This window comes from Emys orbicularis, chromosome 1, assembly GCF_028017835.1.
Source record: "Emys orbicularis isolate rEmyOrb1 chromosome 1, rEmyOrb1.hap1, whole genome shotgun sequence".
Lineage (NCBI taxonomy): Eukaryota > Metazoa > Chordata > Testudines > Emydidae > Emys > Emys orbicularis.
In genome coordinates, this window is record NC_088683.1 from 361478039 (window position 1) to 361502820 (window position 24782).

Consider the following 24782-nt stretch of genomic DNA (forward strand, 5'->3'; position numbering starts at 1 on the left):
CGAATAGCTGGGAAAGCAGGTGACAGGCAGCTGTCAGTCAAAGTAGCCCCCCGACCCCGACCTAGACACCATGCTGACTCCACCTCTCTTTGGCACGCTGCTCCCTGTCTCAACCACTCATAACTTCCCTATCCCCAGGGCACACATGGCCGCCTCCCCCTCCCTACCCCGTTAGGTATGGCTCTGAGGTGTTGCTCAGCATTGACTAAATGAGAGACTTTTCCTTGGCTACTCCCCACCCCTCCCCCAAACTAGCGCGTGCCCAAATGAACCGTCGCACAAGGCTGCCGTTACTATAAGTGCTTCCCTGCGAGATCTTAGCCAGTGCTGGATTCGAACCAGAGTCAACAGAACGTCCTGAGCCCCACCTGACAGTCAGTGATATTCCCAGCCACTGCCTACATTCTACAGTCCTCCTGGGCTCTGCCTGTGAGGGAGTGACCACCTGGCAGCAATCAGCCAATGGGTCAGACCAACTAGCTCAGGGTCCTGTCTTCACCATTGGTCAGGAACAGATGTTTCCGAGATAGGTGCAAGGAGCTTCCCAGTGGATAGAATATTCTTGCCATAGGGGAAATGTCTTCCTATCCTGCCCCCGCCCACTGGACCAGTTGGAAGTGGGCTAATGCCTGAAGCCTGCAGGTTTTGATCCCTTCTAAAAATTTAATTTTTATCCCCTCTCCTGAAATTGTGGCTGTTGGCACATCTGACTGTCAGATTCTCTTTTAAACCCTACGCTGCTCTGTGCCTGGATGTCCTGTGGTAGTGAGTTCCACAAGTTATTCTGTGCTGTGTGTAAGGAATCAGTTATAATCGGGTTCAGTTTCACAGAGTGCCCCCTTGTCCTTGTGTTGTGAAAGGGTAAATAAGAGCAGCTGATTTCCTTTCTCCATCCCATTATTTTGTATGCCTTCCTCATGCCCTCTCTTACTCATCTCCACTCTAAAGAGACCCAGCATTTCAATCTTTCCTGAACCCACTCTTCTGGCCTTCAAACAACCCTCCAAACCTGCAAACCTCATCCACAAAAGCAAGACATCAACTCAAAGCAGCACCAGACTTTGCCAGAACAACAGATGTGAAACCTGCAGACATCTCTCCGCTGCTACAATGACCAGCACTCTCCCCACTGAACCTGCCTTTCAAGACACATGGGCCCTACATGTGCCTATCACAACATGTGATGTACATGACCCATTACAGCAAATGCCCCAACAATAACTATGTGAGTGAAACCAGACTGTCGAATGAACTCACACAGCAAAATGATGAGACCAAAACACCCCATCACCATGGGCGAACACTTCTCACAATACGATTGCTCTGTATCGTCTCTCTCACTCCCGCTCCTCAAAGGAAACCTTCATGATGCCTTCAAAAGACGAGCCTGGGAACTTAAACTGAGAACGTTGCTAGACACCAAAAAGCATGGTCCTGGTTTTATGGTGCGTTACAATTTGTAACCTACTAACCAGCCTTTGTCCTATGAGTGCGGAGGTGTTAATTTCCCACTTTACTGTAACTGGTCTCTGGCAACATGTGTTACCCCCTTATGCTTAACAACCTGTCCCAGCTTGCACTGAGCTGTGACCCCCTGAGTACCAGCCCCAGACCTGGAGAAGAGCTCTGTGGAGTTCAAAAGCTTGGCTCTTCCACCCCCATAAAGGCTATTCCCTCACCCAGCTTGTCGCTCTCATATTCTGGGACCAACACAGCCACAACATTGCAAACACCAGTATCAGCAGGCCTCGGGGTACCCAGAATAGGCGTGGAGAATATATCAGGTGGAGCGCACTCACCCTGGGTTCTCTGGGGGTTGACAGGAGAAGATGGTTTCTCATGCGCCCAGAAGATCCCGCATGAATGCAGCTCACCACAACAGAACTTCATCCCAAGAGGCATCTTTCCTCTAACCCAGCTCTCAAATCATTTAGACAGTTAAATAATCCTCGAGGGCAGAGGAAGAGAGGGGAGCAAAGATGGACCAAATCTAGCCCTGAGGGAAGCCCAAAGAAGTCACTGGAGTTGCACCAGGGATGATTTTTGTCCATTGTGTGGAAAGGAGAGAGAAAATCAATAGTGGGCAGCAGGAGCTGCAGAACAGGTTCCTTCAGTACAGAGCATGGAGATGGAGGTTGTCTGAGTCCTCAGTCTCCTAACAGGCCCAAGTGTGTGTGTGTGATATACATGCAGTCCTGGCACAGAAGATACAAACGTTACGGGTTTCCAAGACTCGACGATACTTTGGCTTCAAAATGTTATCTTCAGTCACAGGATCAGCCTTGTCCAATCCCATTGGCCCTGCAAATCAAACACCACTGACCTCTCCAGGATTTTTTTCTCCTGCATTCCTAGGGTCAGGCGTGTGCGCGGCCGTGGAGCTGATGGGGGCCCAAAGCAGAATTTACCTCCAACAGAATAAATGCAAACACCAAATGTGCAGCTCACCACCCTGTTCCAGCCACTCTGTGGGGACTCGTCCTACAGGCCAAACCCAGCCAAAACTCATACAGGCTGCAGAGCGTTTTGCCTCGGCATGGCCTCCAGGATTGGTCCCTTACGACTCAAACAACCTCGTCCATAGCCTTTATGGAGGAACTAGAAAGGCAAACCCTAGTAGGCAGTTATCTCCTAATGCCTCACCCTAGGACCATTCCCTTGCTCCCGCGATGGAAGGGACTTGGACTAGCATCCTGCCTGTTTCTCTCGTCACGCCTAGGCCCGGAAATTGCCACTCACACCTTCCTCCCTTAACCCGAGGGATCCCAGCGCTTCACAGCCCCCCAGCCACATGCCAGGCCTGTGGGGTAGGGAACAGCATGGGACAGCGCACGGCCTGGTCTACGCACAGCCGTGCGCTCCGGCTGGCGGGAGAGCAGGTGGCTGTGTTCACAGTGAGGCACGTGTGTCCCTGTGTTAACGGATTGAGCAGTCGCCATAGACTATCAGCCTGACTGACTGATTCCTGCCTCCTGTAGCTGGCCCCTCTCAGCTGCCACAGAACCTCTCACCGCCTGGCAATGTCCAAATGCAGCCGGTCCCGTCCTTAAAGAGCAACTGTGCCACTTTGCCAGGCTGAGGCTGGGCCGGCTGGTGCCCACTGCCTCCCATGCGCCAGCAGGCATCGGAACTCACTCGGAACGGCTGCAGCTTGCAATCATGAGCAGCCCAAGTCCATGGCACGGCACGCAAGGTGCAGAATGGGAGACAGACAGCAGATCCCAGAGCAGCGGTTCCCCAACCCTACGGTCTCCACCCTGGGAGCCAGCACTCTCAGCACATGTGTCTGAACTGCTGGTGACTGTCTCTCTCTCCGATGACAGACACAAAAGCCGTTTCCCGTCATCCCTCCTCTAAACACGCCGGACTAGGGGGACAGTGTGTTGCAGAAGAAACTAAGATACTGGGGTCGATCCCCTAGCGATCCCTTTCTCCTGACTCTGTAGGAGCTGAGTGGAACTGGCAGGGATCACGTAAGGGGATGCTTCCCCAGGCAGGAACCCTTGTCCAGCCCTGCCTGCAGCTAACGGGGCTCTGCGCAGCCTCCCTGAGTGGCCAGCAGGAGCGCCCTGGCCCAGCCAGTCCTCCACCACTTCCTGCAAGACCCTATGTGGGGCTAGGATCCTGGTGCGGGTACAGGGGTCAAAGCAGGGCCAACATGGGACCCACACTGGGGAGTCTAGTTGCCCTCGAGCGAGGGAGATCCTTGCCATCAGCCAGCAAGATGAGGGACAGGGGCTGGGGACCAGCAGTGCTGAGGTTGGGGCGCGGGCTCTGTGCTAAGGGTCGGCAAGGCTCTTGGCCCAGATGGGCCGTGCACAGATCTGCAGGCTTTGCCAATAGGCTGTGAACCGCAGGGAGGGCGGGTCACAGCCCGGGACTCAGTGTGGTCAGCTGATCGGCGTCACAACTGTTCTCCAGCCAGGGTGTAGAATTGTGCCCACTTCATACACTGTCCCATCTGCAGTGAAAACAATTTGCCTAGAAAATAAACCCCTTTCACACGCGTTGTCCGCCCCACCCCTTCCTCCCACCCCCATAACAAAGATTTGTCTTGTCTGGATTATACAAAATGCATAAAAGATGCAGATCATACGAAAGGGCTGAGAGCAGCTGCTCCAGAGTGAAAACAGGGCCAGGGACTAGAGGGGGCCAAATCCTAAGGGGTGCTGAGCGTCGGTGACGCCTGATTGCTGCAACCCCCCTCGGGATCTGGCCCACCGCCCTGTGCTCGTTCTCGAGACAGCTGACAAGACTTCAGCCTAGGTAGCTAGATGCACGGTGATAAATATGGCACAGCTGTAAGGTTATAATTGCCGTCACCAGCTGGGTGATCCATAGGCTCCCGGTACATGTAGAAAAAAAAAATCATACAAAATATAAGAAGCCTAATGCAGAGGTGTTACTGGAAACAAACAAAACTGGTTAAAAGAATCCCGTTTATCTGTCGTTCAGCTGCGGCGAGTTTGTCCCCTCCTCGTCTTCCTCCTTGTCGTCTTTCATGCCCTTCAGTCTCTGTCGGGCGAAGTCTTCAAACACAATGTCGTCGTCACTGGCAGAAGACACAAGGAGAAGGTTACAGTGGAACGGGTGGGAGGCAACGGCATCCCCTGGTGCCCGTGCTGGCACCTTGCTTCACCACTAGGGGCAGGTGGGCTGGTTCTGGCCTCACCTGATCATGCAGGTTGGGAAGGCTCGTTTGGTCTCTGCTGTTATTGGGTTCGCTGTGGGGAAAAAGGGACCGAGGGAGCGGCGAGCAGAAGCAGCCACTGAGAAATGAGTGCCAGAGGGAGCAGAGAGGGGGAGACGCAGTATATATAGGGCATCCTGTGGGACCAGCTGAGTTTAGGGGTATGGGGATCCTATCCTCACAACAGCAGAAACTCCCCTTGAGCTAAAGAAACATCTAGTCACAGTGATGTTTTGTAAGGGGTGGGGAGTGGGGATCAGATGTCAGTTACAGGGGCAAAGGGTTTGAAAGGCGCCTTCTGCCATGATCAGAACCTCAGAGGCCGTTGCTGCTCAGTACAGGCTCTGCGAGGGCCGGTCCTGCCAGGCACCAAGTGAGACATCACAGCTGGAAACAACCTCACGCCATCGTATCGTGCAAGGGACCAGGACCTGAGAGCGGGGTTGACATCAAAGCCACAAACAGAGGTCTAGTCACCTCTTGGTTCTCCCAGTGAGCCCGGAGTGATTTTTAGTGGGGGTGTTACCCTAGGCACAGCAGGAGGAGATATTGGCACCAGCCAACTAACCATAGTCTGAACCCGCAGTGTTTGAGTTTCAAATAACTCCCAAAGTTTGGAGTTGTTTGGGCCCAGGGTTTTGATCTCTGCTCCCAGATCACCCCCTAAACCCGTTTAATCCTCTGGGCTTTTTTCACCCTCATAACCAAGGGCTGAAGAGGAACGAAGGGTCTTTTCATCAGGAACTGTGTGGCACGTAGAGAGGGCCTGGGGGCGAAGGAATACGGGTGATGCAAGATGGCGCTTGCTATAAAAATAATCAGGGCTGAGTTGCTAGGCAGAGCGTTAGCTTTCCTCGTGTTAGGCAAATTAAGCCTGTTTAAAGGGGGTTGTTTTTGTGTTAACACACACAAATCGATGGAGCTAGCGGCCTCCGCTCTCTGCAGCCGCTGCGAGAGGATGTGTCCGAGACAGGCGGACGCAAACCACTGACCGACGCACATGGGTACAGAATCTAAACGGGGGATTTGTGCATCACACCCTAGCTCAGAAGGTGCACTGGACACCCAAGACCAGGGGACACCTGGATGATGCGGTGGGTCCTCCTTCCAGCTCTACTGTGTTGCTTAGTCTTAGGGAAGCATTAACATAGTAGGGGTTTATAGTGACATTGAGCACAGCGTACAAGATGTGGTTAAAAAGCCCATCAGCCTTTGGGGAATAAAGGTACTTCCAGTGAATTGTCGACTCAAAACCTTACTGCTGGAACCGGATCCCAAAATTCCAGCGGGGTCGGGGGGTCCAAGTACCGGAACAGGGGTGGATAGAAGCAAATCCCTACAGAGTGACGCAGACTCGGTATCATCAATACAGCTGCTTTGGCTTCCAAGCTACCAATTTGCTAGCTAGGGTGGAAGGGCCGTGGAATATGCAATAAGGCACAGGGAAGGCAGAAAGAACTAGGAAGCGTTTCCAGCAGACAGGTACCAGACACATTCTGATGAAGAGAGCCCTGAATTTCCATTCCGCATGGAGAATTTACCAGCTCACGACACAGCTGGGAAATGGCTTTGATCTAATCCCCAAATTAAACACATTTTCACTCTGAGGCGGGCAGCACAGTGGAATTCTGTTAAAAGGAGTGATGGGGGCAGCGAGCTCCCTGGATCACATTGTACGGAGAAGCCAGATTTCCACAGTGCCATGACTGGGTTTCTAACAGGCATCTTCGTACCAAGGCAGGTCAGCCAGATTATTACACACTCTATAATTCTCTCTAACATTCAGTACTGGAGATTTTGGGGGGGCCCTCAGAAAGGCGCGAGAGCCTTTCTCGACTTGGACAACATCACAGAAAACCATTTCCACTCTGACCCTGTCGGCCCAAATCCCCACTCATATTTCTAGGCAAGGGGTAAACGCGTTAGGATCCAGGGACTATGGAGTTTGGAAATCTGGCTGGCACTCAGGGTGCCCACCCACAGGCACCCATGGGTGGGATTTTCCAAAGCCTCTAAGTTTTAGGAGCTTTTCAAATCCCAGCAACCATATTTCAGCACCTCAATTAGCAGCCTGGTTTTCAGAGGTGCCCTATGATGCCCTGCAGCCCAAAATCTCAATCAACCACTGATCTGGGCCCCCCCCCCCAATTTCTAGGCCCAACTTGAAAACCCGAGGGCCTGGTTTTCAGCAGCACCAAGTGCCCATGGCTCCCACTGAAGGCAACAAGAGCTGCATGTGCCTCTCTGAGGAGCCAGGGGCTTGGTGGTGCCACGTCACATTACCCCAAAATTTGAGGCACCCAAAATCAGTGGCCACTTCTGAAAATTTGTCCGTTAGAGCCTGACTTGTGCCTGGGGTGCCTGCGACAGCAGGGGCTGGACTCCGTGAAGTCCATGAGAGCTGCTGTAGATGCTCAGCCCCTCTGAAAAATCAGGCCACCCTTAACATTAGGTGACTAAATATGGATTCGGCTTTAGGCACTCAAGGGTGGCCTATGATTTGATCCATAGAACTTAACGTCTCCCACCAGCGACACTCACTAAAACCAGATTCCACAGTGTGAAGTCCGGCTGTGACAACACAATGATATGGATGCAACAGAGCAAAATACAACTCAGAGACAGAGAAGGTGGTTTCTTACTGTGCTTTTCCTGTTGCAAAACACATGCAAGATGGTTATCATGCCAAAAAGAAAGAAAAGAAACCCCATGCATTAAAAGTTACGTGCACATGAGTTAATCATTGACTGTTACATGGAAATGATATTGACCGAATTACGTCTAGATGAGTTAGCTGGTTATTGAGTTACATGCAAATGAGTTGATCACTGATTGAGTTCATATGCAAATGATTCAACATTCCCATATAGGCCCTGGGATGATTTTAGCTTACTTTGTATCAAGCTCTATGAGATTTGTATCTATGGGAGCTTCATTCTCTGGAACTAAACACAGGGAATTATTGCACATGGTTAGTTACTTGACAAAATAATAAATAACCGTTACACAGCTTCTTTCATCCCACAGCACCACAAGCTCTGGGCACAATCCTGCCATCCTTGCTTGCACAAAACTCCTTTTGGAAATCAATGGGAATGGGATTTGGCCTCAAATGCACCAGACCAGGACTGAAATGCAGCCATCTCTGGGGTGGAGAGTGGCAATCAACCCATACATGGCCTGGGATAATACTTAGTCCTGCCATGAGTGCAGGGGACTGGACTAGCTGACTTCTCGAGGTCCCTTCCAGGCCTATGGATTCTGTGGCAGCACTGGGGAGAGGATACTTTAGCCATAACGCTGGAATCAACACCCCGACTCATGTAACGAGAACCACGGATCTTTACCACCCACATGGAGCAGCCAGCTAGTTCTTCTATGGCAAGCCACATGGAGGTCAATGTATCTGCCTCACAAGGATGAAGCATCTACTGCACCATTTACACAGGCAAAGGGGCATTTGCAACTGTGTGTCCGCACATGCAACGTGGTCTCTAGGCGAGTCCAGGATCTGCAGGACCAGCAGGAGCCCACACACTATGGGACTTTCAGCTGCTACTAATCTGACACCTCCCCCCCAACCCCCCGAGTATTCTGCTTGTTAGTGTTTACGCAGACTCCTTTTCGAACACAAGAGGTGTCTGAAACCTCAATTCCGGCACAGGCCAGTTCTGTATCTAACAAACCCACCCAACCAGCGACACCCCCGCCCACCAGGCTTGGTTCAGACCAGCAGAGCAAGTCCCGAAGCCAAGAGGGGACTAGAAGAGGGGTAAACTCACCATCCCGGTGCAAGGGCTCTTCCTTGGGCTTGGGGTGCATCAGTGTGAAAGGCAGCTCCACAGCAACATCACTGAAACAGACCCGGAGACCCGGATGAGAAGCGATGGATTAGGGCATTAGGGCGACCAGGCCTGCGGGGGCTTTGATAGCTGGCTCCAGAATGACACTGCAGCGATTTTAATTAAATACTCTCTCCTGCCCTGGGAAGAGCCAGATTCCTGCCCCCAACTGACCTTCTGCCACTGACGCCCACAGAGCAGGCTCCGGCCCTGAAGCATGCTGGATAGACTGAGCATTGCAGTGTGTCTACATGACACTGCTGCCTAGAGCCGGCTTTGAAAGCAGCTCTCTAGCGCCACCTGCTGGCGGATTTGAGTATTTTGGTGGCCCTAACAGATTGAAGTGTTTTTCCAATTGCAAAAGAAGCATGTCATCTGGAGTGGAGGCCAGATTCTGCTCCCTGTGACATCAGTATAAATCCTGTGCACATTGACCCTGGATTTATAGTCGCCATTTCGATTCTCCTCTCACACCCGTGTTTCACTAGGAGGGTGGTGAAGCACTGGAACGGGTTACCTAGGGAGGTGGTGGAATCTCCTTCCTTAGAGGTTTTTAAGGCCCGGCTTGACAAAGCCCTGGCTGGGATGATTTAGTTGGGGTTGGTCCTGCTTTGAGCAGGGGGTTGGACTAGATACCTGCGGAGGTCCCTTCCAACCCTGATATTCTATGATTCTAAGGCAGGTGGGACTCCATTGAAGTCAGTGGAGCACCTATCACTGTAGTAGCTACGCTCCGGGCGACACTAAGCCACATGCTGACACGTGGACACTGATGTCAATGGAGTCTCAAAGAGTAAAGTTGGAGCTAATGAGACCAGCATTATACCCCTGCAATGATAGTGTCTCCTCGCTACCCTTCCTCTAGCAGGCTCAGTCGCCTTGTCTGTTATAACAGCCTGAGAGCCCTACTCCTGGACTCGAATTGTCAGTCATCTCCCTAGAAGCATGTGGGGGCAGAAGGGGGAGAGACTCGGAAAGCTGAGCTCTGCATTTCTACTTAAGGAACTTCTGCATTTGGCTAGAGTCAGAGAAGCTCCCTGTAGCCAGTTTACTCTGAGATTAGCTGCAGGGCTGCTGCCCCTCTAGACCCTGTGAAAACAAGGATGGCTCAGTCAGTCTGGTTTTCAGTGCTGGTGCAAGGAGCTGGCCTTGCCACCTGACATCTGGCTTAGCCACAGCATAAATATGGGATCAGCAGAGCCTGGGCGGGTTTCCCCCACACTGCCCACCTCTACGAGTGAGAGGGGAGATCAGGCTCAAGGACCCATTCAATCCGTGGCCTCTCCACCAAAGGCTGCCAACAATGAGCCAAATGTGAGAACAGCTTTGTGGCTACCTGTCTCTGATGGAGTGGACTGAGGCCACCTGCTGCCTACCCCTGGCCAACGCACAGCTGTCAGGTGGTAGCAGCTCTTGACCACTGCTAAATCTGAATTGGCAGCCACAAGACGCCAGGTGCTTTCTCTGTTACCAACCCGAGCAGCCATCCATTCCCCATCATGAAATAACAGGAGAGAAGCCGGTTTCAATGGTGGAGAGGGAGATTGTCTGAGAAGGGGACATAATTCAAACCCTCCATCTCAGAAACACGTCCAGCGCGTAGTTAAACGCATGCGTTGCAGCTGGTCTACCTAGAGTGCCTCTCGCTGCAGCATTGAGCCTCTGAGCCACACTAAGCCATACCCTGAGGCATGAGCACAGTGATCACAGGCTACTGAGCGAGGTGGAAAAATCACATATACACTGACAAGCAGCGATCAGTCGTGGCACACGTCAGCCCAGGCAGTCGGTCTGCGCTCAGCCTGGGAACATATGTTTTTGGCAGCTTACCCAGCAGGAGGGAAACGCCGGATTTAGTTGTGATTTCTATCTCTCATTTAAAGGACGCTGGGTCCGGACATGCTGTAGATGGCACAAAGCTCCCCTCACTGCCCTACGTAGTGTGTGTGAGGCAGAGTTTAATAAGTGATAAAGCCATCACGCTGCGTGACATACACATTTCTGAATGGAAAGGCGCGATTCATGCCCTTGCATAGTCCCCATAATTAGCACCAGTTATTCTCCGCCTCAGTAAAGCCGATTCCTCCCAGCCAGCACAGGTACACAAGTCAGGGCATGCAGAACGTGCAATGTACCAGACCAGGCGGCGATTGACAGGGAGGCCAGGAAAGGAGGACAGAGAAAAGGATACAACAGGAAGGCTGCACAAAACTTTTAGTTCTGCGCTGCACTGACAAGCTCTGCAGTTTAGCCTTTGGATGTCTGGGACATTTGCAAAACGGACTCTAATTAGTTGCAAATTGAACAACCAGCTGGAAACCATCTTCCTCCAGCCTTAGGTAGAGAGACGAATTGGAAGCCATGGCTTGGGATGAAAGGGAATTCCAGCCCCGCCGGCTGACCAGCATTTGTTTATTCTCACTGAAAGATCGGTTTCCATTCTTGGTGGCTCAGCACCACTGAGCTGGCAGCACATCAGTTCCACTTGGCTCCCTCCCTCTTCTCCTTTCACCTCCCTTCCCTGGGCTCCAAACAGCTTTGTGGTTCGTCACTTGCTGAGACTGACTCTGTGGAAAGACTTTCATGCCACAGCAGCAGCAAATCTTTCTCGGTGGCCTATTGGCAGAGAACAATTTATTGGCTAAATCCTGCCCTGCTCACAGAGTCTCCACTGCCGCGGTAGCACTTTTGTGAAGATGCTACTACGCCCATGGGAGAGTTTCTCCCATCGGTCAGTCAGTCCATCTCCACAAGAGGCGGTGGGTATGTTGACAGAAGAAGCTCTCCCTTCGCCAGCGCTGTCTACGCGAGGGGGCAGGTCGCTGGACCTGCGTCGCTCAGGGCTGTGGGTTTTTCACCCCCCTGAGCGACGTCGTTTTACCGATGTACGTTTGTGGTGCAGACCTGGCCAGAGACGTACTGTTTTTAAATGAGAGAAACAAGGCAGGTGAGGTAATATTTTTTACTGGACCATCGCCTGTCGGTGAAAGAGACAAGCTTTTTACACAAAGCTCTGAGGCGCTCGGAAGCTGGTCTCTTTCACCAACAGAAGTTTGTCCAATAAAAGTAATTACTCACCCACCCTGTGTCTCTCATCTCCTGGGACTGACAGGGCTGCAGCACCACTGAAAACAACAATGGAGGAGAGATTTTAAATGACAGCAGAGACACTGAGGAACAAGACAGCAGCTCAGAGACCTGCTGGTTTGCCATACGAGCACATAGCGAGTGTCTCTGAGCTCTTCCCCTCACTCGCTCAGAGCCAACCTGCCCTGGGCCAGCAGGAGAGTGCTGGAGCCACCCCGGCTCGCCTCACTCTGCAACCCCTAGGCACGGCTGCTACTGGTGCAGAGCATCGAACATCACCTGGGTGACAAACACAATATGTCCCGACTGGTCAATTAAATTCTTACAACGATCCTGCAGTTATATGGCCAACGCCCTGAACCAACAGAGGGCAGCACCTTCCCAGTCTAGGGATTGATAAAGGCGGCAAATAAGGAATTGAATGAATGGTTTATCTGCAGAGTTTGTCATCTTCCTCCAGTTGGGAAGCCGGGAAGACATGCCGGGGTTTGGGTGGAGAAGGAATAGAAGGCAAAAGCAAAGACGAAGTGGGCGAATGAAAAGCTGGCGAGGGGTGACCAGGATGAGGAGAACCACGGAGGGGTCTGAAATATCCCGAATGAAAAAGCTGGGCGGCTGGCGTCCGCGTGGCACCGCCAGAGCGGGCAGAGCTGGAAAGCGTTACCTGGATGCAAGGTCTCCCAGCAGGCTGGCACAGGTCAAAGGAGACAAGAGGATTAGTCACCAGTTTCAAAAAAGAAAAAGCACAGCCAGCCCACGGGTCTGAACGCAGGCACAAGGCCCGAGATCAACTCCCGGCTCCACAGCCCCCGGCTTGATCGGATCACCCTGAGCTCCATGTGAACGTGGGTGTCTAGCCCAGGTCCTGCTGGGGTCCCACATTACACCACTCTCAAGCGGGCCTCTCTGTGACATGTGCCGCTTCCTGCCGTGTCTGTGGGAACTAGCAGAGCAGTTTATGGGGTGCTCCAGGGCCCGAGGGGGCTAGAGACAGGACATAACAACCAGCCTTCCCCACCAGGCAGCTGGCAGAATCATAGAAATGCAGGACTGGAAAGGACCTCGAGAGGTCACCTAGACCCGCCCCCTGCACCTGCCCATCAAAGGCTCCTGACCTGTGACTTGCCAGGACCCGCAAGCAGGATGTCAGCAGATAACGTCAGGGGAAGGCTGCACAACAGATAAGTGAGGCCTCCCCCCTACAAGCCGAGATACCTCACGCCTCTACCTGGGAAGGAGCCATCGCCCTGGGATCTCACCTGAGTTGGCCCCTCCCGGTCAGGTCCTCCCCACAGGTGGGAAGGGATGGATTTGGGACAGAGATGACGGATGTCCGTCTCCGACACTAGGGCTGCGAATCTGAGCATTCAGCCTGGCACGGAGACAGAGGCAGGGCACAGGCGATGCGCACAGCGCGGCATTAGAGCCCAGGCTGCCAAGGGCAGAGTTAGCCGGAAACGGGCTCAAACCTGAGTCTAGATCAGAGCCCGCAAGGAGGGGCAGGGCTCAAGTAAGTGGGATGGGGGGTCAGAGCAGAGCTGGGAGCTGGTTTAGTAAAAGGAGCAACAGACTAGTTCCAGATCAGAAGGCAAAGCTCCAGCCAAGGAGCCTGTCTCCCATTGGAGAAAACAGCAGCATGGGCCAACCCATCAGGAGCCCACACCCAGCTAGTGACTGAGACCAGCAAGTACCTAGCATCCCATCAGTCCCACTGGTGAGAGCTCCAGATCCAGGGGCTGCCAAGGAGGATGGGGGGTTGGAGTCAGGTCTCCTCCACTGGGCAGCTCCCTGGAGCCACGTCCCTCCCAGCACGCGTCCCCGGTGGCTGCTCTGTTGTGCCGTCCTGTAGTGGCTAAGCATCTCCCCCGGCTGTCGTTTGCTGAGCCCGCCTCTCTGCGGGCTCTAATCAGCACCAACAAGGCCACATCACAGCACTTCCCCACAGCTGCTAGTCTTGCGACTCCCCATACTGAGGGGAGAGGGTCCTTATAATCTCGCCCCCTTTCCCAGCAGGCCTTGCTCTTAGCCTATAGTTCTAAAGCTCCCTGGGAACTACAAGTCCCAGATTTCAGAGTAGCAGCCGTGTTAGTCTGTATCCGCAAAAAGAGCAGGAGTACTTGTGGCACCTTAGAGACTAACAAATTTATTTGAGCATCAGCTTTCGTGGGCTACAGCCCACTTCTTCGGATGCATAGAATGGAACATATATTGAGGAGATATATATACACACACATACAGAGAGCATGAACAGGTGGGAGTTGTCTTACCAACTCTGAGAGGCCAATTAAGTAAGAGAAAAAAAACGTTTGAAGTGATAATCAAGATAGCCCAGTACAGACAGGTTGATAAGAAGTGTGAGAGTACTTACATGGGGAGATAGATTCAATGTTTGTAATGGCTCAGCCATTCCCAGTCTTTATTCAAACCTAAATTGATTGTGTCTAATTTGCATATCAATTCGAGCTCAGCAGTTTCTCCTTGGAGTCTGTTTTTGAAGTTTTTCTGTTGTAAAATAGCCACTCGCAGGTCTGTCATTGAATGACCAGACAGGTTAAAGTGTTCTCCCACTGGTTTTTGAGTATTATGATTCCTGATGTCAGATTTGTGTCCATTAATTCTTTTGCGTAGAGACTGTCCGGTTTGGCCAATGTACATGGCAGAGGGGCATTGCTGGCACATGATGGCATATATCACATTGGTAGATGTGCAGGTGAACGAGCCCCTGATGATATGGCTGATGTGATTAGGTCCTATGATGATGTCATTTGAATAGATATGTGGACAGAGTTGGCATCGGGCTTTGTTGCAAGGATTAGTGGGTTAGTGTTTTTGTTCAGTGATGTGTGGTTGCTGGTGAGTATTTGCTTCAGGTTGGGGGGCTAAGGAAGCGTTGTTCTAAGTCAGCCATAAAAATGTTGGCATACTGTGGGGCCATGCGGGTACCCATAGCAGTGCCGCTGACTTGAAGGTATATATTGTCCCCAAATGTGAAATAGTTGTGGGCACGCCCTCCAGCACATGGCCACGCCCCCATGATCACACTCTTACTTAATTGGCCTCTCAGAGTTGGTAAGACAACTCCCACCTGTTCATGCTCTCTGTATGTATGTGTATATACTCAGATTCTTCACCACAACACAGCAGGCCTGTGCTGAGCCTCCAGCCTGCCTTTAAGGAGCCTGCACCAAACCCTCTTCCACTGACATATCTGAAAAAATCATTACAGTCCTCACCCCTTCCCCCTGGCCCTCCCACTCGGAGCGACTGACAGGAGCTTTCACCCGGTGGGCGAAGTGACTGGCTAACCGATGCCTCTCTGTAGGCTGGCTAGCAGAAAGTACTAAGACTGCATGAAGCTTTTGCCATGTGCCACTCCCTGCCAGCAAAGTTTGCTGGCAAAGCTAAGTCTTCTTGCCCGGTGGCAGGATGTTTTGGGGCTTTGCCAGTCTAGGCTGCAGAATGCTTAACTCAGCCATAAACAAAGTCTCCTGCCTCCAAAACCTTCTTCCCAGCTGCAGTCAGCGTCAAGGGGGTCATTGTCCCCTGACTCAATTCAAGGCTCAGCCAAACAGCAGCAGCAGAGCGCACACACCAAACTAAGGGAAGAGGAGTTGTTGACGAGAAATTGGGACTCTTAATTTCCATATCTGGCTCTGCCACTGATTCACTGCATGGCCCTGGGCAAGCTGCTCAGAGGAGTGTTGGGAGAATTAACCAGTGCTTGTAAAGTGCTTTGAGATCCGCAGAGGAAAGGCACTGAGGGTTTGAGCCAAAGCTCACCGAAGTCACTAGGAGCAAACACTGCCACCCATTCAGAATTCACCTGCACTAGAGCTGGACCTGCTCCAGCCAGGAGAGTGAGGTTTAGAGCAACACAAGCACAAATGAAGGGACCGTACACTCAGAGCATGTATTGGGCGGCCATACAAAGAGTTAACCAGCACATGCTGTTGGGCCAAAGCAAGAAGCCGATAGCCCAGCCCTGTGAACATTATCCCGATTCAGGGCCAGACAAAAGAAGATTCAACAAACCCTCAATGTAAAAAACACTGCAAAAGTTTCTTCCTTTGTGAGTGTTTGAAAGCTCCATGCAGCTTCTTTCTCAAACTTCGGGGGCGTGGCCATGTGCTGGGGGCTGTGGCCATGTGCACATTGCCATGTGCGGGAGGGTGTGGCCACAGGGGCGTGGCCATGTGATGGAGGGCATGGCCATGTGGCGTGGCCATGTGCTGGAGAGTGTGCTCATGGGGGCGTGGCCATGTGCTGGAGGGCGTGCCCATGGGGCGTGGCCATGTGCTGGAGAGTGTGGTCATGAGGGCGTGGCCATGTGCTGGAGGGCGTGGTCATGGGGCGTGGCCATGTACTGGAGGGCGTGGTCATGGGAGTGTGGCCATGTGCTGGAGGGCGTGGTCATGGGGCATGGCCATGTGCTGGAGGGCGTGGTCATGGGAGTGTGGCCATGTGCTGGAGGGCGTGGTCATGGGAGTGTGGCCATGTGCTGGAGGGCGTGGTCATGGGGCATGGCCATGTGCTGGAGGGCGTGGTCATGGGAGTGTGGCCATGTGCTGGAGGGCGTGGTCATTGGGCGTGGCCATGTGCTGGAGGGCGTGGTCATGGGAGTGTGGCCATGTGCTGGAGGGCGTGGTCTATGAGGGTAGAGATTTAAGTGACTGGATAAATTTGCATCGAGTCACCCTTGCCTTCGTTTGGGGCAGAGGAAAGGCTGGTTTGATTTTTCTTGGCTGTGATTGGCCGCAGAAGTAAGAAGATACTCACCCTCCCCGAGACACCACCAGCTTTACTTTCACTTTATACGAGACAATAATTCCCAGGATCTCCTTATTGGCTCCATCTCTTAGTCTAGAAGCAAGAACAGAGGAGGGATTTGTAAGGAAACGACTGCCAGGAATTTCTATTAGAACCGGGTGAAAATAGTAGCTCCCCTTCCCCGCAAAGTACCCCAAACACAGACTCACAATACCGGGCCGTCTCCCAACTCCCCGAACCTCACCACATTTTTGCAAAATGGCAGTTTCCCCAGGGAATCAGGCGACATTTTGAAATTTCACATATTTAAAAGGGAAAAGTGACTAACTGGGAAGGGATGTCAAATTTGGAAAATTACACCCTTTTCACCCGCAACAAATAGGTGAAGTGAAAATCAGCCAAACCGTTTTGGGACTGAAAATGGGCTCCTCGCTCTAAAAAGCCCAGAGGCTCTCTCAGGCTCTCCTCTGAGAACGGATGGAGAGAGACACGCACAAAGGAAAATCAATAGGAAGTGAAAGCCAGGGGGGTTAGGCACCTAAATACCTTTGTGAATCCCACCCAGAGTGACTAGCTAAGGACTTTGGCTGAAGTTTTCAAACCTGGGTGCGCAGGCTCCTCAATCCTAGAGTGGCATTTTGGGGGGTCTACCTTTAAGCAGCCAGGTATGAAAGTTTTGGCCATCATCTTTTTAGAATCCCAGAAATTAGCAATAGAAAGCGCTACCATTAGGTCTCCCGTGTCATCCCTTGAAAGGCAGGCAGTATAGTACTGCCCCCTACAGGGTATCCTACAGGGCCCTGGCCAGGGCACTTTTAAATGTCTCACTTCTACGACATCTGATCCTGGTACCAACACTGAGGTTCCAACCCCGATGCAGCAAAGCACTTGAGCACATGTTTAAGCCCACGGGTAGCCCCACTGAAGCCAACTGGTATTGACATCAACAAGGCTACTCATGTACTTAGAGTTAAGGCCAAGTGATCTGCAGGACTGGGGCCTCGGCTGGTGTTTGTAGCACAGGAATTCTTCACGACAGTCATTCTTTAGGTGGCCCATCCGCATTGCTGGGAGAAACAAACCACTCAGACATGCAGGGCAGGGAGGAAGGAGCTCTCACAGCGTGCTGGAAGCCAGATTGGTGTCTTCGTGTTTAAGCTTCCCGTCCAGGGCCAGGCCCCGCTTCTCCCGGTTGTTGGCGAGAAAGGGGGTCAGCGTGTAGACTTTGCAGAACGTCGAACTCGGAGCCACCACGTCACTGAGGACAACAACGTGGGAGAATGAAACTGATGTAACTTATGGGACCGAACCAACAGCCGCACCTCCCCATCGGGGCCCAGAGCTCCCATCTCTGTAGGAGAAAGGAAAACATCTGAAGCACAATGCAACGGCAAATCCCACTGGGGATCATGTGAATGCCTGACACCATCACAGTGGTTCCTGTTGTGGAGCTGGGAAGTGGCTTCCTCTCTGTGACACAGAGAAATCCTAATGCAAGAACTACCCGTGGGGCTCTGAACACGCCCACCTCACTCTTTGCGGGACAATCGCAAGATATGGTGTTCGCTGCAGATTCCTGACAACACCCGAAAGCCTAAATTCATCTATGACCCCCCATCTCTCAGGGGAACTCGGAGCAAGTTGCCAGCTAACCAAGAGAGTTCAGGCAGGAGCCATGTAACGCTCAGTGGTTTTGATTGCGTTTCACTCTGAGTTTTGAGATGTGATCAAAAGCCAGTCCGAACAAGGTTGCCATGGTCCCAAGCAGAGCAGAATCGCTCTGTTGTGTGCAGCACCGACGCTGCGTTACAACGTTTGCAGCTGTCCACGGTGATGAAGAGTCATCACATATTGATGCCACCTCATCTGGGGTGATGGAATATCACAACGCTGAGCCGTGTCATGACATGGCGATGCAACAGCACTATATGCATCCAGCGCTATTTAAAGGGACGTTCAAAAAATACCATTGTGGGGCCTCCCTGTTTGTTGTCTCAAGGACTCCAGATCACAAGTCAAGAGATATTTCTCCACCAAACTCAGCCTGGGCCCTACAAGTCAAGCTGGGGTCTTTATACACCCGCAACAATAAAGATCCTGGACTCAGAACATGGCCGACGGAGTGAAAAGCAGTAAAGCCATGGCAGATCAGCGGGCCCAAGTTCAGAGGGGGTTAGCGGAAAAGAAACGGTACCAACATTTCCTTTTAAACAAAACCAAAAACCAAAAGAACAGTGGATCCCTTTCCATCCCATCCCATCACTCCACTTACCCAGTCAAAGTTCTTCCTATGCCTCATAACAGGCCTTCCTCCCCAGCCCCACAGCTCTGACTCCCTACCTGGGAGGAAGCCAGAGGATTTATAGAGGGCTTCCTGACCCAGAACCCTTTGCGCTAAAGAGAAATCCCGCCTGTCTCTCTGGTTGATTGGCAGTTTGTCTAGCCAATCAGTTCTTTCCCTCCTGGTTCCAGAGGGGCTTCACCCCATCACATAAGCCTTATTTAAGTAAGTAAACTCAGCTGCTCTGACTCTGGCGCACACACGGGGGGCAGGGCTGTGAGTCAGAAGAGACCAGTTTTGCATAATCCTGGAGATCGGTTCTTTAATGGTCCTCGATCTTGTAGGAAGCAGACGAGAGCCATGAAAATCCGAGCTCTCCTGCTAAGCTTGGGCTCGGTGGGGAGCCCCAGCGCGGCGAGATGTGGTCTGGTCTCTGGAGACGAGCCACAGCCATGATACCACCAAAGGAAGCGAATGGGCATACTCACTCCACCTCTTCCACAGCCACGGGGCACTTGTACTGAGCAGTGTTGAATAGGCAGATGTCCGCGTACTGGCGCACTGGGGATGAGACAGACAGACAGGGAAGGCCAAGATTAGAGTGTGCTTCAGTGCAGCAGAGGTGAGAGCCCCTGCCAGCCTGTGCCGTGTTGTTAGGCAGTCAGGGACACGTGGTGGCACCACAGGCAGTGGCGGCTGGTCTCAGCACCACTTCTGGGGATAGTGAGACATAAGGGATCAACACCCTCCACCCTCACCCCCAACCCCATTCCTGGTACCGCAGCCCAGCAGTGATACGGGAGAATGGGGACAGGAATAGATACCTGGACATTTAGTCCATAGTATCTTATACAGAGTTTAAGGCCAGAAGGTACTTTTAGATCCTCTAGTCTGCCCTCCTGTCTATCACACGCCATTACACTTTACCCAGTTACCTCCCTACTGAGCCCGGTAACTTGTGTTTGAGCAAAGTTAAACTTGTGTTTGGCGAAGGCACGTCTCCCAGAAAGGCAGCCAGTCTGGATCTGAACACATCAAGAGATGGAGAATCCACCACGTCCCTTGGGAGCTGGTTTCAGTGGCTAATCACCTGCACCATTAAACATTTGAGTCTTATTTCTAATTTGAATGCGTCTGGATTCAGCCTCCAGCCACTGGTTCTTGGTCTGCCTTTGTCAGCTAGATCAGTGGTTCTCAAACTTTTTGTATTGGCGACCCCTGTCAGACAGCAAGCCTCTTAGGGCGACCCCCCCCCTTATACATTAAAAACAACAGTTTTTATATTTAACACTATTTTAAATGCTAAATTTATAATCCTATTGTTTAAAAAGAATTGACCTTTTCTCACCGCTTTGAAATTACGACTAAAACACATTTTTATCGAATTATCGTTATAAGCAGAAAAGTTCTCTCTTTAATAGTTACTGTTTAATACTGGGGGGGGAGGACACGTGAAGAAACTTTGTCAATATCACTTTTCGCAACAGACTTAGTGCCCCATTGCCCCCCTTCCTGGTGTGCTGCTGCTGGCAGCAGCGCTGCCTTCAGAGCTGGGCAGCAGCAGTGCAGAAGTAAGGGGGGCAATGGGGCACCAAGTCTGCTGTGGAAAGTTATCGTTGTATGTTTGTTAATATCACTTTTCACAGCAGACTTGCTAGCTAGCTGGGAGGCTGTGGAAAGTGATATTAACAAATATACAGAGATGACTTTTCACAGCAGGCTTATTAGCTAGCGGGTCTGCTGTGAAATGTGATCTTTGTATGTTTGTTAATATCGGCCCTCTCATGTTGCCTCAGTCTCATCTTTTTAGTCTCAAGACCACAAACCTGCACAACACAATACTACAGTCCTCAGAGTCCAATTTCTTTCATGTGGTGATAATCCAAACGTATATATTGTTGAGGAACAACGATCCCTGCATGAGATGTTTATAATACTTTTTGAAGTAAATGCACTACATTGCAAGGGAAAGGTGTGTGTAATTTTCTAAAACGCTTTCGATTTAAATTAGATATTTTATAGCAGTTGCTCTCTGTTTCGTGCATGTACTCCCGACCCCCATGTAATAACCTCAGGGGGTTCCGACCCACAGTTTGAGAACCCCTGAGCTAGATCAAAGAGCCCGTTCGCACCCATTATTTTCTCCCCATTAAAGTACTTATACCCTGTCATCAAGTCATCTCGCAACCTTCTTTTTGCTAAACCAAACGAACGGAGCTCTTTGTGTCTCATCTAAAGCATTTTCTCCAGCCCTCGGATCGCTTTGTGGCTCTGCACCCTCTCCGGTTTTTCAACACCCTTTTCAAATTTGGACACCAGATCTAGACACGATATTCCAGTCCTGGTCTCACTAACGCTGTATACAGAGGTAAAATCGCCTCCCTCCTCACTACGCCCTGGTTTATACATACAAGGATCGCATTAATCCTTGTTGCTCCAGCATCGCCCCGCCTCTTCCCACCCCACCTGTGCCCTGCCCCGTTCTGCCCCCTCCCCCTGCCTCTTCCTGCCCCCGCACCTCACCCTCCCTCCCAGCACCTCCTGCACACCATAGAACAGCTGATCACGGATAGGGTGACCAGACAGCAAGTGTGACAAATCGGGATGGGGGGGAGGGCGGGGAATAGGAGCTATATAAGAAAAAGACCCAAAAATCAGGACTGTCCCTATAAAATTGGGACATCTGGTCACCCTAATCATGGAGGGCGGGAGGCACTGGGAGGGAGGGAGGCACTGGGAGAGAGGGGGAGGAGCTGATCCACAGGGCCCACTGGTGGGTGGGAGGCGCTGGGGGGAGGGGTAGGAGCTGATCTGCAGGGCTACCAGTGGGTACTGAGCACCCGCTATTTTTTTCTGTGGGTGCTCAGACCCACGGCTGGCCCGGGTCAGTTGACTCAGGCTGTGGGGCTGTAACACTGAAGTGGAGATATTTGGGCTCGGGCTGGCGCTTGGGTTCTGAGACTCCATGTGGGGGGGGGGAGGGTCTCAGAACCTGGACTCCAGCCCGAGCATCGACACTGCAATTTTACAGCCCCCCAGCCCCAGCCCGAGCCAGCTGATCCGGGCACTGAGTGTGGCCATGCCCTGGGTGTTGCTCCTCAGTCCTTACTGGCGTTGGCCATTCCGCCCCATTTACGGGCCCGTGGGAACAAGAAGAGCACCCTGACCTCACTCATCAGCCACAGCTCTCAGGTGTCTTTCCCCTACACGCCCCTCCTCCATTGCTGAGCAGGGTGATGGGCTCATCTCCCGTTCTCAGAGCTCGCCTTTCCAGCCCCCTTTCCTTGCTAGCCTGCGGCTGCATCTTTCTGTAATCGTCTGGCTCAAGGGCCCCCTGGGAAAACACCTCTGTCAGCACCATATGGTCCAGCTGGCCCCTGGAGTGGGAGGAACGTCCTTTCCTGTGCTCTGGGAATGCAGCGCTGGTGGAAGGAGCTGGGGTGATAGTCCTGGGGACCAAAGTGTTCCATGTATCGGGAGAGATGGTCCCTTGGAATCCAGGCTGGGCCTCAGAGGGGTGAAGTGACTCAGCCCGGGGCCACCCAGGGTATCTGTGACACAGCTGGGAATAGAGGCGGTCTCGGCTCCCTGGCCCACCACTGCTCTCATCCCTGTGACGGTCACCCAGCCAGACTCTGCCCTTAGGCAGACAGCTAGATGCTCCCAGAGCATGCCAGGGGAGTCGGGTGGGAGCAGATCTCGGGGGGTGCAGGAAAAGAGCCAGCCAGGGGGCGAGGCAGGTTGGGAGAAGATGTCTGGGGATGGATAAGGGAGGAAGGGCTTCATCAGGGGTTGGATGGGGGAGGGGATGCTGGAAGTCGGGCAGTTGAGGGCGTGGGAAGGGGATTCAGCATGTGAGGGAGGGTCAGGGCAGCTGCTGGGGGTCAGGGAAGGCTGGGGAGAGGGTTTAAAGGGACTCCAATGGAAGGAGGGGGTGGCCCAGCTGCAACAGCCTGTGACGGTCCCCTCCTGCCACTGTGCACGGCCGATACAGGGATCGCGGGCGCCCCCTTTACCTGAGATTTTAATCTTCTTCACCGTCTTGTTTGTGTTGTTTGTCACATGGACGTTGACGTTGATTGGCTCGCCATGGTAGTAAATCTGCAGGAACAAGGGCCCCGGCCTGTGTCAGCAGGAGGCAGGTGCGAGGGGGCTTCCTGCCTGTGCAGGTCAGGGCACCCCCCCCAATCAGGGGATGGCTCGGGGGGGGGGTACCCTCACACCAATGTTTATTAACAACGCCCAGAAGGTCTCCCCCCCCGGTGAGAGCTGTGCGGGGATCAAACAGCCAGGATCTCTGCCAACCCTTTGCGGTGTCAGTTCACCAGGTCCCCAGCCCTGGGCTGCACTCGGCGCTGAGTTAAGTGGTGGGGCTGGAGGCCGTCCATGGCGTGGAACCCGTTTGCACCTGCTGTGAATTTGGGCACCAGGATATTTCCCGGGGATTTCCCTTGGGACCTGCTCCTCGCTCTACGGGCTCAGGGCAGCCATTAGGCACCGGCGTGAGGGCCCCATGCTGCCGAGAGACACAGCAGCCCCAGGGAGAAGTGGGGTGTGTCGTACCTCCTTGTCCAGGGACGCCTCCAGATGCAGTGGCTTGTCGGACATCAGGAACTGCCTGGTGGTCTCCGCCATGGGCTGGGGGCCCGGTCTCTCCGGCGCGTACTGCACTTTGCGGATCACCAGGCGCACAGAATTCCTGCCGGCACATGTGGAGGCAGAGGCTGAGCCCGAGCCGGTGGGGATCTGCCCCAGGGTGCCAGCAGGCTTCCCTGGCACCCCAAACTCAGACAGACCAATTAACCCTGCCATCCCCCCTCAGGGGTGGGGGGCGTTTTAACCACCTCTTCCTGTGACCCAGAGCCAGGGGTGGGATCAGAATGACGCGGGACCTGATCCAGTCCTGCCCTGGCACTAACAAATCAAAGGGGCCCCCCATCTCCCTCGCCTGCTCCCCTTTTTCCTGGTAGCGCTTCAGGGCTCCACGAGCCCCTTCCCAGCCCAGGCCGGCTCCTTGGATCCTGCCTTTAGCCAGCCGCAGGGAGAGAGGTGAAGTGACTTTTTAGAGGCAGCGCTAAGGACAGGACCCTGGCTCCCACACTCAGCTCTAACCACTAGGTGACTCAGTCACTTGACTTGTCTCAGGTCAAATCCCCGCGTCAGTCACGCTCCACTGTCACAACATGTCAGGACGCTTGCTCGGGGTGAATGAAATACAAGGTTCCCTGTCACCTCCTGACGGCACAGGCCCAGAAACACCAAGACGGTCCCATCGAAAAGGGCCAGCAGCAACTCCCCCGTTGTAGGCTCAGGTAAGCCAGGCTGGAGCCTCCGAGGGCTGCGTGCGAGTCACTCCGCCTTTGTCCACAAGATGGTGCACCTGGCTTGCTCACCCAGGGCCAAGCCTGTGTGGAGTCAGCGAATGCACCGTTTCCTTCCCGCTGTCAGGCACATTGTCAGGCTGCTGGAAGCCCCTAGGAGCCAGGTTCAGCGTTGGCTCTAGTGAGGCTCAGTTCATCCAGACTTCCCCTGGACCTGTCACAGCAGATAACCTTGACCCAACCTCACCGACAGCCAGTCATAGTGAGCCCCACACACAAAGTGTCATAGACCCACACATGCGGGGGGATGAAACAGTGGGGTGGGAGAGGAAGGGGCCTGTGTCTTTGCTCTTCACACATTAACAGCTGGCTTGGAAGGTTTTGATTTTTATATGTCGATTTCACTGTAAACACGCAAACGAACACAAAACGATTTCCAGGCGGCAATAATCAAAACCTACAGCTAGGCAAAGGAAGAAAAGGCCGCTGGAGACACGATTTGGGTTTTAATGTGCCTAAAGCTTGAACGTTTTGGAATCTCCACATCGCTTGGCGTTACATAACTATTGTCAGATCCCCCAGAATTTCCTGTTACTGTGAGAATTTAAATAGAGCAAAATCGGGAAAAATGCTTGGAAAGAAACACCAGTAATATCCATCCAAATGAGAAAAAATTAAAAATCGAATTCTGCCAAGCCTAATTAAGAGCATGAGGAAAGCACAGGGGCACCGCGGGCTTTCAGCTCAGCCTGTTAATGAACGTACAAACACCCAAACTAGCTACCTCGCCATTG

The 24782-nt window shown here is 52.7% G+C and overlaps 1 protein-coding gene across 1 annotated transcript in view; it reads right to left on the reverse strand.

Annotated features, from left to right (window-relative positions):
• Positions 1-4440: 4440 nt before the first annotated feature.
• Positions 4441-24782, reverse strand: part of ARRB1 (arrestin beta 1) — a 45170-nt gene continuing 24828 nt past the window's right edge. The window contains exons 7-15 of the mRNA XM_065397796.1: positions 23231-23366; positions 22684-22768; positions 19156-19228; positions 17507-17644; positions 16396-16479; positions 12284-12307; positions 8473-8543; positions 7584-7635; positions 4441-4552 (exon numbers count right to left, since the gene is read on the reverse strand). Of these exons, the coding sequence (XP_065253868.1) occupies positions 4441-4552; positions 7584-7635; positions 8473-8543; positions 12284-12307; positions 16396-16479; positions 17507-17644; positions 19156-19228; positions 22684-22768; positions 23231-23366 (775 nt within the window). The remainder of the gene's footprint in view (positions 4553-7583; positions 7636-8472; positions 8544-12283; positions 12308-16395; positions 16480-17506; positions 17645-19155; positions 19229-22683; positions 22769-23230; positions 23367-24782) is intronic.